General features: G+C 46.0%; 1 protein-coding gene across 2 annotated transcripts in view; it reads right to left on the bottom strand.

Moving 5' to 3' along the window:
• Positions 1 to 4,355: 4,355 nt before the first annotated feature.
• Positions 4,356 to 16,462, bottom strand: part of SNRPD3 (small nuclear ribonucleoprotein D3 polypeptide 18kDa) — a 14,331-nt gene continuing 2,224 nt past the window's right edge. The window contains exons 1-4 of one of the 2 annotated variants that reach the window (XM_008594059.1): positions 15,548 to 15,752; positions 13,528 to 13,671; positions 6,595 to 6,787; positions 4,356 to 4,572 (exon numbers count right to left, since the gene is read on the bottom strand). In XM_008594059.1, coding sequence (XP_008592281.1) covers positions 4,511 to 4,572; positions 6,595 to 6,787; positions 13,528 to 13,653 — 381 coding nt within the window. In that variant the 5' untranslated portion in view covers positions 13,654 to 13,671; positions 15,548 to 15,752 and the 3' untranslated portion in view covers positions 4,356 to 4,510. Of the gene's footprint in view, positions 4,573 to 6,594; positions 6,788 to 13,527; positions 13,672 to 15,547; positions 15,753 to 16,462 lie in introns of those variants that run through there. The other variant, XM_008594060.1, reaches the window with a different exon arrangement.

Genomic DNA, 16,462 nt, shown 5'->3' with positions numbered 1-16,462 from the left:
CACCGGTCATCTTTAAAAAAAAAAAAAAGTAATATATTTTCAAAGAAAATACTTGTTTTTTAAGGATAAAACATGCTTAAACATTCAGATTTCCACATGCTCTTGAGACTGCACCTCCCAACCTTGGTAAAGAGCTGGAAGCTTATTCTCTAGAGGAGGTTAGAAGGTTTTGGAGTAGGCGGCCTTCCCAGACACCTGGAAGATGAACCGAATGTGGACATATTGGAATGCTGAATCTCCCCAGCCATCTTCCCTCACTGAGCTCTCAGACAGCCAGCAGCTCAAGGTAAACATTCCTGATATGAGACTGGAAGTTTTCCCCAGGGAATCTGTCCAGCCCAAGAGAAAAGTCCTAAAAGCAAAGATATTGGAGGTTCCCCCTCAAAAGTTCAATCAGATCACCTTACAAACACATATTCTTTTTAATAATCCACTCTTAAATATAAGTAGACTACCGATGATTGCCAGGCATCTAAAGAAAGTCTGTAACATGAAAGAGACTAAATGAAAAACAAAAAGGCAGAAAACACAAGCAGAAAGATGAAAGCTTCAACAAAGCATATTAATGTCTCCAGAGATAAGAAGATACTGCTATCGTGGAACAAAGTACTACTAGAAAAAAAAAAAAGAACTTTTGGAGATTCAACTTGGGGTACTCTCCAATAAAGGATATCAAAAGACAAGAAAATAATGATGAAGGGGACGAAAACATAAGAAAAGTAAAGGTAAGTCCAGGTCCAACATCTGAATAACAGGAAATCCAGGGAGAAAAAACCCAGACAACCAAAAGAAGGAAGTCATTAACAAATAATTCAAGAAAGTTTCCCATAAATGAAAGATGAGTCTATTCTGAAAGCATTCAAGGGCCTGGCATAATGCATGGAAACAGACCTTTGTCAGGGCACGTACCTCATCGTGAAATTTCAAGATGCTGGTGAGAGAAGGGGAAAAAAGTCACATACAAAGGATCAGGACTCAGGATGGCACAGACTTCTCTATAGCAACGCTAGATGCTAGATGGCAAATCAACAATGCCTTCAAAGTTCTGAAGGAAAACTAATTGCAACATAGAATTTCATACCTGATCAAATCAAGTGTGAGAGAACATTTCCAGACATGCAGTCTCTCAAAACACTACTTCCCATGCACCCTTCTATAGCAGGTACTCCCCCAGAATAAGGTGATAAACCAAGAGGTTACATAGAAAACAGGAGACAAGAGGGGAAATGTGTGAGGAGAGCCCGGGATGGCAGCAACACATTAGGCACTGGGAGAAACTAGTCCAGACTGGGGTGGGTCAAAAATAATTGACAAAATAGGTGATGTCAGGTGTTTAGATAAGATTGGGGTTAAATTAGTGACAACAGAAAACTAAGCAAATAAAAGTACAAGAGGATTACCTCTGCAGTAATCTAGTCTACTACATGGCTCAGCTGTGACTTGAATACCCACATCCTAATTTGAGACTGATTATCATCCAACCAGACTTACAATATCAGGGAGGTGGGTGATGGGAAGTCCACGCATACTGGGCAGGAGGAAAAGAGAGAATTCAGAAGATAATGCCTAAAACTGAACCAAGGAATAGCCATGAAAGTATGTTTAAATTAAGACATGGAGGTAACACAAACAAATCAGCCAGGAGTTAAAAGGAACTATCTTGAGGCAAGGACAATGAGAGAGAAGGGCAGGCAGGGTAAGAGGGCTGCAGTTTTTTATAATAAACCTCGTATAACTATTTGTTTTCAATACATGTTAATTGACTTTTTTTCTAGAGTGTAGGATATAAAACTGTAAGCTACATATTTCGGGTTAAATTTCTTTGCTTATGAACTTCCAAATTGTTACTGTGAACTTTTAATTAGAAACAAAATGGTAAATAAACCCCCGCCCCCTTTACTTTCCAGGATCTAGGTAAGGTCACAGCTAGTCTTCACTGTGTGGAGAATCATGCATGACTGGTATGCCTGCATAGTTCCAGAGTGAACCATGTCAAGTCAGCTTTTCAGATCCAGGATGCAATTCATTACTAAGTGTCATGTGTTATTATTCAAAATACTAATTACTGTAAAGTATGATAAATTATCTAGTGAGTGTACTCTAGTCCAGGGTCAAAATGTGGCCTCTGCTGAATTAGAATCACTTAGCTGTGACACAAGGGTATTGTTTAAAATACAGATTCCAAGGCATGGAGCTGATGACCAGACCCCCTCCCACAACCAAGCACATTGCCACCACCAACAGCAACTAGGTAAGGAGCATGCCAAAAACATCGCCTCCATGTTGGTGGCCCACCACGGCCACAATAACCACAGCTGCTGCGAAAGTGGCTAGATGCCACAACCACTGTGCAGATGATCCGCCAGCCACTGGAGTGTGCATTGATGCAAGGAGAGTCACCAGCAGAGACTAACCAAAGAGAAGGATGCCTTTCTCCACAAAGCCCATTCTGGAGTGACAGAGCATTTGCTCTACGATAATATTGGGGGACCTGAACACACCTCTCAGCATTGCACAGATCATCTAGGCAACAAATCAACACAGTAACCATTACTCTTTCAGAAGGATAGAAGAAATCTAGGGTTATCAAGAGGTGGGAGCGGGGAGGTAGAGGGGAATGGGGAGAGATTGGACAAGGGACCTAAAGAATAACTATGATTTGTAATAACGTATATGCCAGCAATATTGATTTGACCAACATGTCAACGTTGAACCCCAAAAATATGTATAATAAATTATGATTCAATAAAAACTAAAAATAAAATGCAGATTCCTGGGCCCCATTCCAGGAGTGGGCCTTGGAATCTTCATTTTTTTTTTTTTTTCCTTAATTTTTATTTTGTCGATATATAATGTGGTTGATTATTGTGGAATCTTCATTTCTAATAAGATCCCTAGCTGATGTTGAAAACCATTGCTCTTATCTGCTTTATCAATAATCCAGCAGGCTTCATTAATAAGAAGTCAGTAAATCAATGTCTGCAAATCAAGGAAGCCAGCAGGGAAGAGAAAGTAATCCATGCAGGGTACTAGTGGGTAGGATAGCATCTACCTGAAAGAATTCCATTTATAAAGGTTTCAAAGAAATTCAGTGTATATTTAACTCAAGGTATAAGTTTCTTTTCTTACTAGAAACCAGCAAAATTAACTTGGTTGAATCTAAAGCAAATTCTTTAATTCCATTCACAGTAAATAAATTCACCTGAAATGGCCACGAATCCCAGCGCCCATCTGTGGAGCAGCACCGCTCACAGGAGGGCTGTCAGCCACCCATCATCCAAATGTGTCAAAGGAACAGGGTGCACTAGAGCAGGAGAATCAGGCTGCTCTGGGGAGATGGTCTCTGAAGACTTATTTTAGGGGATTGTTGTATCTGACCAAATCACTGATGCTTGTTTCTCAGAAGTTCTTTATTACTACAACACGAGTTGTTACCTCTTGGTAGTGTCATGATTACAAGACAAAGCTTGTTAGAAAATCACTATTTGATGCCAGGTTAACTGATGTGTTGGATTTTCTTCTTCCTCCTCTTCCATTATTTGAACAATCTGTTCAATGAGGATATTCTAAGGGTCAATAACTGATCCCTCTTCTTCTTGGTGGTTTATGTGGTAGCTCATCCTGTACTGAACCTTTGACCAGACCTCTTTTCAGTAATTGACTTCTTGAAGCTCCTTTTCCAAGTTCTGTGATTTTGTCACAATTATTTGCTATGCAAACCTTATGCTCTCTAGTTACCTTTCTACCTTGAACACTATGGATATACCAATTAATGCGGAGATGCTCCAATAAACTCACAAGAATCTATTCCCCCAAATCACTGCAAAACTGTGTAGCCAGCATAGGAGCTAGAGATGTTGACCACTAGGATCCTCTGAATTACTTTTTTTTTTTTTTTGCAGCTGGCCAATACAGGGATTGAACCCTGGACCTTAGTGTCACCAGCACCATGCAGTAACCAACTGAGCTAACTGTGAATTACTTTTCCCAAATGCCCAACCACTAGGAATTCCAGAGTACAGAGGTCATTGTATTGGACTTTTCATAAACCAGGACCACCCATGTTGTTAAAGCTAAGCTGATGACATTTCCACAAAATGTCACACTAAGTCCTGTGTGTGATGATGAATGGGACATAGGCTATGCATACTTGGAGCTTTTCCGAGGTGAACTCTTCTGGGATTTAGCCAGCAACTGGCCTGGAATGGCAGCTTAAACTCTTATCAACTGTGCTATTTCAGAGTACTGGCATTCTCCCATGACATCTGCCAGGGTGTCAAAATTTAACCTGCTGCCAAAGCAAACTCCAAAATGAACACAGTCCTTATTTTCTCAAAAATCAAAACAAACAAATATACCCAAACAACCAGAGATTTATTTAGTTTAACATCTCCCCTGATCTAATGAGAAAGATGTCAAAAGAAAACCTAGGACACATACACAAGCACTGACCCCCACGAACCCAAATAACTAAAAGAAAAAAGGGCAAAGTTCTGTTCAACAGAGAAAATTATCTTCGCTTCTGGAAGATGTTTCCACGTCCCATTCCACGTCCTCTTCCTCTTGCAGCCACTGAAAGGGAGGAAGAGAAAGAATGAGACTAGGTTGGTGTGGTCAGTGAGCGCTCATGCCTTGGAGCAGCAGGAGCCTTAGACATCAGCGCTGGAAGGGACCCAAAAAGCCACCTGTTCCAACATCACCCTGGACCATCACATTTCACAGGGGAGACAGAGACCCAGAGAGGGGCTGGCGCTGGCATCAGAGCAGGAGTAGGCAGCAGACTCCTGCCTTCTGGTCCAGCATTGCTCTCTACAAGAGGATGGGAGGCAGGGCTGTGAGTGAAAATGGTCTGAGAACCAAAGAGAAGCTGCATTCCCAGGGCTGGCCGAGGGCAGCTAATAAAACATCCACAGATGCATTTAATTCACTTTTTAAATTCTGAAACAAATATACTTAAGCATTAACATCTGTTAAATCTGGGAGAGGGATTTTATTATTCTTTGAGCTATCCTGCGTGTAAGAAATATTTCATAATAGCAGAAGCAAAACAAAACAAAACAGTCCCCATACAAAGGGCACGATGAGACTGCTGTTCTTCTCTGTGACCTAAGGGGTCCTAGGAGGGAGATCCTTGAAGGACAGATGAAAATATTGATGGCTACTAACTGAAGCCTCACCCCTCTGCTCTTACAGAGCCTGGAGCTATCCTGAAGAGGAAGGGAAGTCACATGAGAACCCACCTGCCTGCTGGTAGGACCAGAGCAAGGGGTTGGGAAAGGCACAGATGGCTCAGGCAGAAGTCAGTGGGCCTGTGCAAACTCACTGCCAAGTGCCTTTTAGTGCACAGCCACTGGTGTACCTTTTCCTGGAGAAGATGGTGCAAATGCACCAGAACAGTGAAAGCAGCCCTTCCCTGAGGAAGCAGAATCATAAAGGCAGCATTTCTGAAAATCATTCCTTCCCCAGGACAAGAGGCCCAGAATTCCTGGTTCTATCTCCCCACAACTGCCTCTTGTCTAGGAAGGGCAAGGAGATACTCTGGTCGGTTTTTTGGAGGGCATTTTGAAGGATTACACTATATAATGTTTAAACTCAAAAGCTACCTCACATAAAATATGTACAGCTAGGGCTGAGCCCGTGGCGCACTTGGGAGGGTGCGGCGCTGGGAGCGGGGCAGCGCTCCCGCCGCGGGTTCGGATCCTATATAGGGATGACCGGTGCGCTCACAGTGCTCACTGGCTGAGCGCGGTGCGGCCGGTCTCAAAAAGGACAAAAAAAAATGTACAGCTAATAAAAAAACCGACAGAGAATCCAGCACCTTCCCTGCCTACAAACCTTTTTACCACCACTAAGACAGTTTCTAATGACTGCACTTGCTTTCTTATCTAATTAATGTGACAGAACTTTCCAAGGACCCAAATATAAAACCTGATTGGGCTAACCCAGAAGGAAAACCAGACCAAACCCCTGCGAAAAGGCCAGTCCCACTTTTGGAATGTGCTAAAGGAAGGATTTATTTTCAAATATAAGAAGTTTTGAAAAAAGAGGTCCAGCCCCTTTTAGCAGGTAAAGACGGTTATTTCAAAACTGCTTATTTCTTCTCTGAAAATGGACCTCCCGTTAGCATCTTTTCAAGTACATGCTGGGTGTCAATCCACACAACCCAGTCTTTCTAGGAAATGCTGCCCTACTGCTTCCTGAGTTGGCTCATCCACACTGTGGGGTGTTTGCTCAGCACACTCAACAAAAGCAAGCTGTCCCCAGACCTCTTGCATAGAACTTCTGGAAAGGAAGGGCCTCCTAGAAATAAATTATAGATTAACTCTTTAAGACAGGGATCCCATCTCTTTTCTAAGGTGCCACTTTGAGTTTTACAAAAGCCTTGTGACTGGGATCAGGTGAGGCAAGACAGAGAAGGCAGGGCAAGCCCCCATTGTCTCATAGGATATTCCCAAGGCCACAGAGAAAATGGGTGGCAGCAGGTATGGAGATGGCTAAGGAAAAGCCACCCCTGTCCCCAGGCAGTAACAGGGCTCTTTTCTCAGAGATACAAGACAAGCCCTATTTTAAAACCAGTGCATGAGGAACACCTACCTTGAGCCTTCAGAATAGCAGCTTTCCCCCGGCCGGCCCCTGAGCCTTGGTTTTTATTTTTCATGCTCTTTAACATGGGCGCATTTTTCAGCATGTCAGGCAAAATCAGAAAGCGGATCTTGCTGCCACGGATGTACACCTGCTCTAGCTGTGCCACTCGGCCATCTCTGTACGTGACTGTGATGTTGGACATCTGAAAGGGAATCACCAGCTCATCAGTAAGTGTCAACAGCACCAGCCTCAGTGGCACATAAGAGGGGGAGCCTTGACTGGTGGGAGGGTGAAATCCAGAAATGTAGAAATTGACATCATGAAATAAAGGAGCCAGGCAAACCTAGTGAAATACCACAACAATGGTTGGCTCTCACTGTGTGTGCCAAGGACAGCACTAAGCACTGGATGTAAAGGGTCCCCACAATATCTCCAGAGCAGGTAAGAGCTCCCCCATTTTTAAAGATTAAAAAAACCAAGGCACATGTACAAGGTCAAACAGCCGGAATGCAGGGGACTCCAGATTCAAACAAACTGGCGGGCTCCAGAGCCCTAGCTCTGCTGTACTGCCTTTGTGCCAGCACATGAAGAGCTCTTAATGGTGATAAACCCATACTGAAATGGTTTCAAACTGCTTGTCCAAGCTGTGTCCTCTCCTGCATTTGCATGACACTCAGACTGCAAAGGCACCACGAAGGTCACTAGCACATCCCAGATGCTTGTGCATCTCTCCCAGAGTGCACACTCTAGAGGTGACTAAGGACTGAGAAGTGGACATAGCACTGTAGTACCCGTACAAAGGGCCTGAAATACTGGATGGGTGTGAAGCAAGAGCTCACACAAGGAGAAGAGAGGGCATTTGGCAGGAACCTACAGGATACAAGGACTGGAGCAGCGGAATTGTGACCGAGGACAGCACTGTCACTTAAGAGACTATGAGGGCCACTCAAGTTTGTGGACAGAGGAAGGACTGACAGGATTAAGGGAGCACTTTGGAAAGATGAACATGCCAACATGGATAGACTAAGGGAAGGACAGAGGGGGAGCCTAGAAGTAAGACCTGCCGGGAGACCTGCTTGGTGTAGGAAGATGACACAAATCTGCCAGCACCAACCTCAAAAGGCACATTTACCAGAAAAAGTAGTTTATTTCAATGAGTCTTCTGGATGGAAGCGAGAGGACTGTAATTTATTCAGAATGGGTCAAGCCCACATTGTGGAGAGATGTGCTCTCCTCCAATTTCTGTCTAGCTTGTTGCCATCTTATACCCACTTGCTCTTTACCACCCAGCCTCTGCTTGAGCACCCAGAGTGAACAACAATGCTCTAGGGCTGCTCCTACTATATCTGCCAGGTGGAATGGTTTCTAGAACCTGCTGTCCCTGTTCTACCTTCAGGGGCAGGCAACAGGTCCCAAGTTTCCAATAATCCTTCTGCTCTAGGCTCTACACCCTGAGTTGCTTAACACATTTTTACATAGTTCCTAAGTCCTTGCCATCCTGCTCTTCCCTTGAAGAATACCATAACCTCTGGTGCCACAAATGAACACCAAGTATAGTTATACTACCCAAGAGAAAAACCTGGATCCAACCCAGGCTCACCAATACCAGATACACCTCTGACTCAGAAGAAGACAGAGAACAGGCCTGAGCACCTATATGTGAGACTCAGCTCTGCCATTTGTCAGGGGTGTAACCCTGGGTATGCCTCCAGGCTTCTCTGAGCCTCAGTTCCCACACCTACAAAGTGAGAAAAATACAACATAAGAAAGCTTAACATTAACTGAGCACTTACTAATGCTAAGCACAGGGCCAGGTGATTTCCCATAACTCATTTTCATCACAAAATCCTACAAGACAGATGAGCCAGATGTTGCCATCCCCACTGGAGAGACGAAGCGGAATGGCCTGTCAGAGGCGGATCTGTCCCTGGAGGTTCATGCCCATACCCACTCTACTCTCCTGTCCAAGGTCATACCACACCTACATGGCCTGGCTGGGATTTGAACCCAGTTCTATCTGACTCTTAACCACTGTCCAACAATACTTAATCTAGGCATTTCCACAGATGGCCTAGCTGAAGCAGGAGAGTCCAGTATCATCTGACTCCCATTCCAACCCTCAGAACCAGGTTCACTACTGCTCTCATGCTTTCTCTGCAACGCCAGCGGAGAAATGGCTGCCCTGTGAACAAAATCCCACACTCCACCCACCCACCCCCCGCAGCTTGCTAATAAGCCCGAGCTGTGTTTGCGTCATAAGCTGAAGGCAGCGACTTTTGAGTGGACTGGGTTTTAATGAAAGTCAGGCAGGAACACCCAGTTTAGTCAACTCTCCTAAACTGCCACAATGAAATACAGATGGCATAAGCCAGGAACCTAACTGAAATGACATCCTGGGGGAGAGAAAGAGAATCATTATAGGACAGTCAAAGTTGTGTGAACTTCTCACATACCTGGTGCCAAGAGGGAGAAGGCTAGCTACAGGACTGTGAAGGAATGTTGGGGAACCTCAGGACTGTAAACATGCTAGAGATGTACACACTCTTTAGGACAATTTCACACATACACAAAGGTGTATATGCTCAGTTGTCACTGATATAACAGGAATATCAACTGATGCCATCCACCTATCTTTGTTCTTAGGAAATGCACACAAAAATATTACGGGGTAAAGGAGAGCATGATGAACGCAATCCACTCTCAAATAGTTCAGAAAAAAATATATACGTGTATGTGTATATTTTTTATGTATATATAAAAAAGTAGATAAACTTTCCTAGTGTTAGTTACAGGCAGTTTTCTACTGCCCTATCAGATGAGAGCTTCTTTTGAAGAAAAATCCTTTAGTTCCCCTTTGACATTTAATAGAGGCAGGATGCTTCAGGCCCACAGTGAGTACACGTACCCAAGAACAGAAACTTCCCCATTTGAAGTCCTCTAAGTCATCCATACCCAACCTGAGCAGAAGGGTGGAGATGTCCCATCTCTGCTATAAACAAAAATCAGCTAAAGAGGACCACATGGAGACCCACAGGAGGCCTTGTTCCTGCCATGGGGCCTTTATGGGATGCTCATAGCAACAAGAGCAGGGTACCGTCACCCACTGCTGATGTCACATCCTGCAGCACTGGCCACCAGACAGTGCTTAAGCTGCAACTATAGGGTACGGGGAGTGGGAAAGCAAAGCTCCCTGACTTCCCAGCCAAACTCAGATGCACAGAAGCGCCTACACCCTCTGACCCAAATAAGCACCATTTCAGGGACTTTTTCCTGCGTTTCACACATGCATGAATACCAATGTCAGAAAAAGCACTATAAACAGGCTACCTTAAAAATACCTGAGGGACCCTAAAAGAAGGCGTATTTTTGTATGGTGATGTTGATGAGGACCATCATCTAATAGTGTCTCCCATATCTGAGTGCCAGGGAAATACGCAAAACTGCTAGTTTACCCTATAGACACTGTGCAGCTCAGAACTGATTTCCTTCTCCTGGCCTTACACCTGACTGTACCTTTATTAAAGGCATAGGGATTCAGGTTTACATTTTTGGGTAATGACCCGCCCGACTTCATTTTACTTTCTGCCCAGCTTACCTGCACCATGAACTATCTGTCTAGTTTTATCCTACCATACAGTTTTTGTAAGCCATCTCTAACTCTTTCTGAAAGAGGAGAGCGTAAAAAGTAAATACTAAAAACCTAAAATACCTGCAGAGAAAGAAGTCCATGCCAATAGTGGTTATAGTGGGATTCGCTCAGCTGTTTTCCAAATCTCTTTGGTATGCTACCCAGTCCACTTTTATAAAAGAAAATGTTATTAAAACCCAACATCAGTGCTGGCCGTTAGCTCAGTTGGTTACAGTGCACTGTTATGACACCAAGGTCAAGGCTTCGGATCCCTTTACCATCCAGCTGCCCCTGAAACAAACAAACAAAACCCAACATCAAATATCAGACACTAAACCCCAGCTGCCCTCTGGTAAAGAACAAGCAGAGAAAGTGCTAAGAGGATGCCCTCATTCCCAAAGGGCAAATGGACTGGTGCCAGGAAGGAAAGACAGCAGGAGGCAATGCAGGAACCATCAGCCTGAGACGTGTGAGCGAACTGTGCTCGGTGTTTACCCACCACCAGTTTAGCTCAGCCACAGCCTGCAGGGTTTTATTCAATATTCTTAGGTTTTGGGAGCCGGCCCATAGCTCACTCGGGAGAGTGCGGTGCTGATAACACCAAGGCCACGGGTTCGGATCCCATATAGGGATGGCCGGTTTGCTCACTGGGTGAGCGTGGGGCTGACAACACCAAGTCAAGGGTTAAGATCCCCTTACCGGTCATCTTTAAAAAAATATATATATATATTCTTAGGTTTTGGCGGACTCAGTGAAGCCTTGGCATCTTGGCAGGGGCAGTGTTAGAGACTGAATTGTGTCCCTGTAAAATTCATATGTTCAAGTCCTAATCCCCAGTACCTCAGAACGTGACCCTATTTAGAGACAGAATCTTTACAGACACGATTAAGTTAAAGTCAGGTCATCAGGGTGGACCTTAATCCAATATGCCCAGTATCCTTATAAGAAAAGGGGATTGGACAGAAACACTACAGAGTGAAGACCATGTGAAGACACAGTGAGAAGACAGCCACCTACGAGTTGAGAAGAAGCCTAGAATAGATCCTTCCTTTACGTTCCTCAGAAGGAACCAACCCTACCAACACCCTGATCTCAGACTTCCAGCCTTCAGAACTGTGAGAAAATAAATTTCTGTTGTTTAAGCAACACAGCCTGTGGAACTGTCATGACAGCCCTAGCAGACTAACACAGGCAAGGAGGCATGAGGCTGGCCCCACCATCGGACAAGCATTTGACACAGATCTACTCATTTCCTCTGCACTAGTTTCTGAGGCCAAGGTGCTATTTTTATCCCTGATTTAGAGTAGGGAACAGAGGGTGAGGAATGTCCAAAGCTCACCCTAAGTCACACTAGGTGGCAAGCTACAACCTGATTCCAGGTCTAACCCCAGGGCCTGTGCACTTGCATCACATTGACTGCGTCTCTGAGAGACTACTAAGGCCATCTGGCCAGACACCTTCACATTACAGATGGGAAGTCTGATGGCCTGGAAGCTCAGCAAGTTGTCCAAATAAATACAGCTAGTTGATTAAACACATTAAGATTCACTACCCCCAGTTTTGCATTATAGCCAACAAACTAAATGCCTTAAAACAGATAAGGATGACTTAAGCTTGATCTATGACTGATCTATGAAAGTGGCACCTCACAAAGGCAAAGAGTACTAGAGGCCAGGCCCTTTAGGACACAAATGCAGCTGCACCTCCCTGAGCCCTCCTGCTGAAGGAGACAAGGTACCACAGGACCTTCAAAGAGCCCACACCATCTATCTCTATGGCATTGACACTGAGGAGATAAACCTGAGCCCCCAGATTTCTGCCTACCCACCTGCCAGGGAACTGCCCCAGCTGGTCAACCTGGCAGTAAGATGATAGATGCTCAAAGCTACAGAAAAATCACAAATAATGACTAAAACCTAGATTTCTGCCTACCCACCTGCCAGGGAACTGCCCCAGCTGGTCAACCTGGCAGTAAGATGACAGATGCTCAAAGCTACAGAAAAATCACAAATAATGACTAAAACCCGCAAAGCAATGAACAGTAAGAACATGTGAGGCACTGGGCTAGCTACTGAACATACATAAATCATCTCATCTTTATAACAGCCCAGGGGTGTGGATATTATTCCTATGGCAGTCTTGGGAGCATGCTGCTCAGGTCTCCCTTTAAGAGAGAACATGCTGTGAAGAGTGAAGGGAGCTGGCAGCCTCCAGCTGCCACCTTTGGGATTTACCACAGCATTCACCCTGAGGCCACTCTCTCCCCAGGCTGCCAGCAAATGACTGCAAGGATACCAGAGCCAGGCCATTTCTGTCCCATGTGAGACTCCTGTAATAAGCAATTTCTGCTTGGCTGAGACTTCCTCAGAGCTACACTGCAGTCTAAGGCTCTTCCTGCTCAATCCTCCTTCCTTTCCCCTCTCCTTTCTTAGGCAGACCAGCATCCTAGACTGAAAGCTCTCCTGCCTACTCCTGTTCCCTCATTCCTTTATCCTTTACGGTCATTTCCCCAATAAATCTCTTGCACATCTAATTCTGTCTTGGCATCTATATATCAGAGGACCCAAAATAACACTATCCCCATTTTACAGATGAGGAATCTGGGTGATTAATATACCTAAGGTCATATAATTACAATTCAAACTCACATCTCTTTGATTCCAAAGCCCAAGCTCTTAAAAAATGGTTTAAAGAACAAAGATGTGTGCAGACACACTTTGTAATGCTATAAAAATTCACATGACTGTAAAAGGCAAAGTAGTGCTATGTACCATATGCACTATATGCTGTTCCATCATTTATTAGCAGAATAACGTTCAGTATATGAGCTCTTTAATTTCATTCTCCCAATTTTATGGGTAACAAGACTATCATCAAACCTATTTCCCTCACAAGGTAGTTGCCATAATCAAATGAGACTCTTCCTCTAATAAAAAAAGACAAACACAGTACATGAGTGATAGATTCTGCTAACTGCAAAGCATGTGGGGGCAAATGAATAATGGCCCTGAACCTGCAGGAGTCTACCAAAAGGAGTAGCACCACTTCTCTCAAATAGGCCTATAAAACATCAGGGGAAACGATTATGGTATGGAGAAGACAAAGGAGAAAGTTAAATGTTTCAAACCTCCAGATGGCTTTTCTCCCTCACTTTCTCCCTTTTTCATGCCCACATCCCCAGAGCCTATAACAGTGCCTGGCACACATTAGGCACGCAGTAAATAACTGCTGAATGAGAACAACTCCAAAGACCTCCAAGATACAGGCCCATGCTTCCTCCCCATCCTCACAGCCTCATGTGCAAAGCAGGGTACCTGGCAGTTCATGTTGTCCTCCGCTTCAATGAGCTTCCCTCGATATACCTCGCCGGTGTTTGTCTCACATGTCACAATGTGGCCCTCAGCCTCGTGCAGGACTTTAATCGGTACACCAATAGACATCTTGGCAAGAAGAGAATTCTACAGCAAGAGAGACAAGTCAGTTCATCTTTCAAAGCCTCGGAAAGTATGTTGCACACACCATACCTCTCTCAAGGCCGGGCACTCCATAAAACTTAGCAAAGATGCCAAGGCTGCATATTCTACAGAACAGAAGCTCAGCTCCTGGCTTGGAGGAATATATCTGGCAAACATGCAGGATGTGGGGTGAGGAAGAACAGTGAGCTGGACAGAGGGAAAGCTAGTGGGAATGAAAAGAGAGTGTCTCCCATCTACCTTTCTGCTACCAAATATTCCTTTATCTTCATCAAAATGACCATTAGCCAATAGTGTGTGCATGCTGGGGAAGAGAGGGTTGGAATGCATGTGCCGAAAATGTATTTGTCAATCCATAGTTGTGGGTGACTCCATTTTGAGAACAATGATATAGACCTAAGCTGTCCAATACGGTAACCACTGTCCACACGTAGTTATTTAAAAATCCCTGAGTTGGGGCCGGCCTGGTGGCGCACTGCGCTAGTGCGCCGCTTGGGAAGCGCGGCAGCGCTCCTGCCGAGGGTTCGGATCCCACATACAGACCGGTTCCCGCTCACTGGCTGAGCGAGGCGCGGGGGCAACACCGAGGGTTGCGATCCCGTTGCCGGTCCCGGTCCGGTACGGGCGCGACACTGAGGGTTGCAATCCGTTGCCGGACATGGAAAAAGACAAAAAAAAATAAAAATTAAAAAAAAAAAAAATCCCTGAGTTACACTCAATGGCCACATGTGGCTAGTGGCTGCCATATTGGATGGGGCAGATATAGAAAAAAGGACCAATCAAATCTAGGAGAGGAAACTGTGCTTTTAATTCAGCCCTTTGACCCTCCACTTACTTCACCATAAAGGCTAAAGAGAAAATATCAAAGTGCTCACAATTTGACAACGTGTAATAAGAAGGAAATGCTTATCTCAGAGGAAAAACATAATCAAGGCAAACACTGGACTTGACCTAATTAAATCAGTGAACTTTTTATTTATTTTTTTTCCCTTTTTTTTGGTCTTTTTTTCGTGACCGGCAACGGATCGCAACCCTCAGTGTCGCGCCCGTACCGGACCAGGACCGGCAACGGGATCGCAACCCTTGGTATTGCTCCCGCACCTCGCTCAGCCAGTGAGTGGCCGGTCTGTATGTGGGATCCGAACCCTCGGCGGGAGCGCCGCCGCGCTTCCCAACCGGCGCACTGTAGCAGTGCGCCACCGGGCCGGCCCAAATCAGTGAACTTTTTATTCCGAGATGAGCAACGACTCAAGGTTGGAACATATCATGTTTGTTCAACTTAGAAAGAACAGGAAACAGGGAAAGAAAGGCTCTCCTGGTGAGGATCCCAGGCTTTCAGCCTTAGGAGTTTAGATTTTATGCTGAAGACAGTGGGGAACCACTCACTACTATAGGTAAGGAATGAACCAATGAAAACATAGCAGCATTTACAGAAGGGATCGAATGTACAGTTTAGAAGCTGAGAAACTTATTAAAACTTCTGCAAGTGTGGAAAGCATGAGGGGACCAGTGCCTGAAAGGGAGCTGGTGGCAGAGATGCAAAGAACTTTAAAAAGGATGACCCATACAGGATTTGGGGCAAAGAGATAATCGGCCAGAAATTATTTCAAGATTACTGCCTGGATGAATTGAAAAATACTGACTTGGAGAAGCATAGAACGTGAAAAGCATGTACGTTGGTGCGGAGCTAATGAACTCACTTCCAGGCGCTAGTGAGGCGACGCTGATGTTTGGGTGGCCCGCGCTTCCCGCACTCTTCCCTCTCCGACCCCTTAGAGACCCTCTTAGCGAGTTCTTCTCCAGCCCCAAGCCCCTCACGGGCGTCTCGGCCTCCCCTCGCCCTTCTACGGCCTCTCCTCACCGGCTCCGGCCTCCTCTTCCTCGGTACGGCGGCTAATGCTGTGACCGCGAAGGCTTAAAGCAAGCGAATGGCGGACCCCGCGCTCCCAGAATACCACGCGTTCCCAAAATGCCACGCGCAGTGTCCGCCCCCTTCCTTTCCCCAGTGGTGAGCGCGGTCTCTCCTCTAATTTCTCCTCACTCCGCCGGCTGGGAAACGCGGACTCTGGTACGATAGTTCCGGCACCGGAAGAGAGGGCTGATAACCAGACCCGGGAGCCGCCGGAAACACCGACCCTCGGCCTGGCAAGGGAAAAGGGGCCTCTCACTTCCAAGCATCCCACACCAAAGACGGCCAGGACGGCAAGGCGGGAATCCTGGCCCTGGGCCCTCGGGTCGGAAGCAGGCAAGAGTGGGGCTGAGGGCTAGGACCCCCCCTCACAATTTAACCTTTGGATCCCGTCATGGCCAGGTAAGGGGCGCCCTGAGTGAGGCGAGGTGTCTCATTGCACGGATAGAGAAACAGGTGTAGAGCAGAGCGGCGGCCGACCTAGGGTCGTTCCTAATGGGAGTCGGAGTAGGGCTGCCTAGAGCCTCAGCGATGCATTAAGCGGGGCCAAGGCTTACACCTGAGGCTGGCCAGGGAGCGGGACCCGGCAAAGGCGGAGTTCGCTAAGGGGAAGAGCCTCTGGGGGGCCAATGTTCGTGAAGCTCTGGAGCCTCGGGGCGGGGCTAGGGGCAAGGGGTAGGGCTTCCGGGGAACCGAGCAGGAGAAGGGCCTGCGCATCTGCACGAGGATTGGGTGAGGGGGCGGGGCCACCAGAAGCCGAGACTGCAAATGGCCCAGGCAGGCTATCAGGAGGCCGGAGGCCTCTAGTAATCCAAGCCTGGGGAAAGGGAGGCGGGGCTTACGGAAGGGGCGGGGCGGGGCTTGGGG

Source organism: Galeopterus variegatus, unplaced genomic scaffold (assembly GCF_000696425.1).
Source record: "Galeopterus variegatus unplaced genomic scaffold, G_variegatus-3.0.2 Scaffold10074, whole genome shotgun sequence".
In the NCBI taxonomy this organism is placed as follows: Eukaryota; Metazoa; Chordata; class Mammalia; order Dermoptera; family Cynocephalidae; genus Galeopterus; species Galeopterus variegatus.
This window is presented reverse-complemented; position numbering and strand designations above follow the sequence as displayed.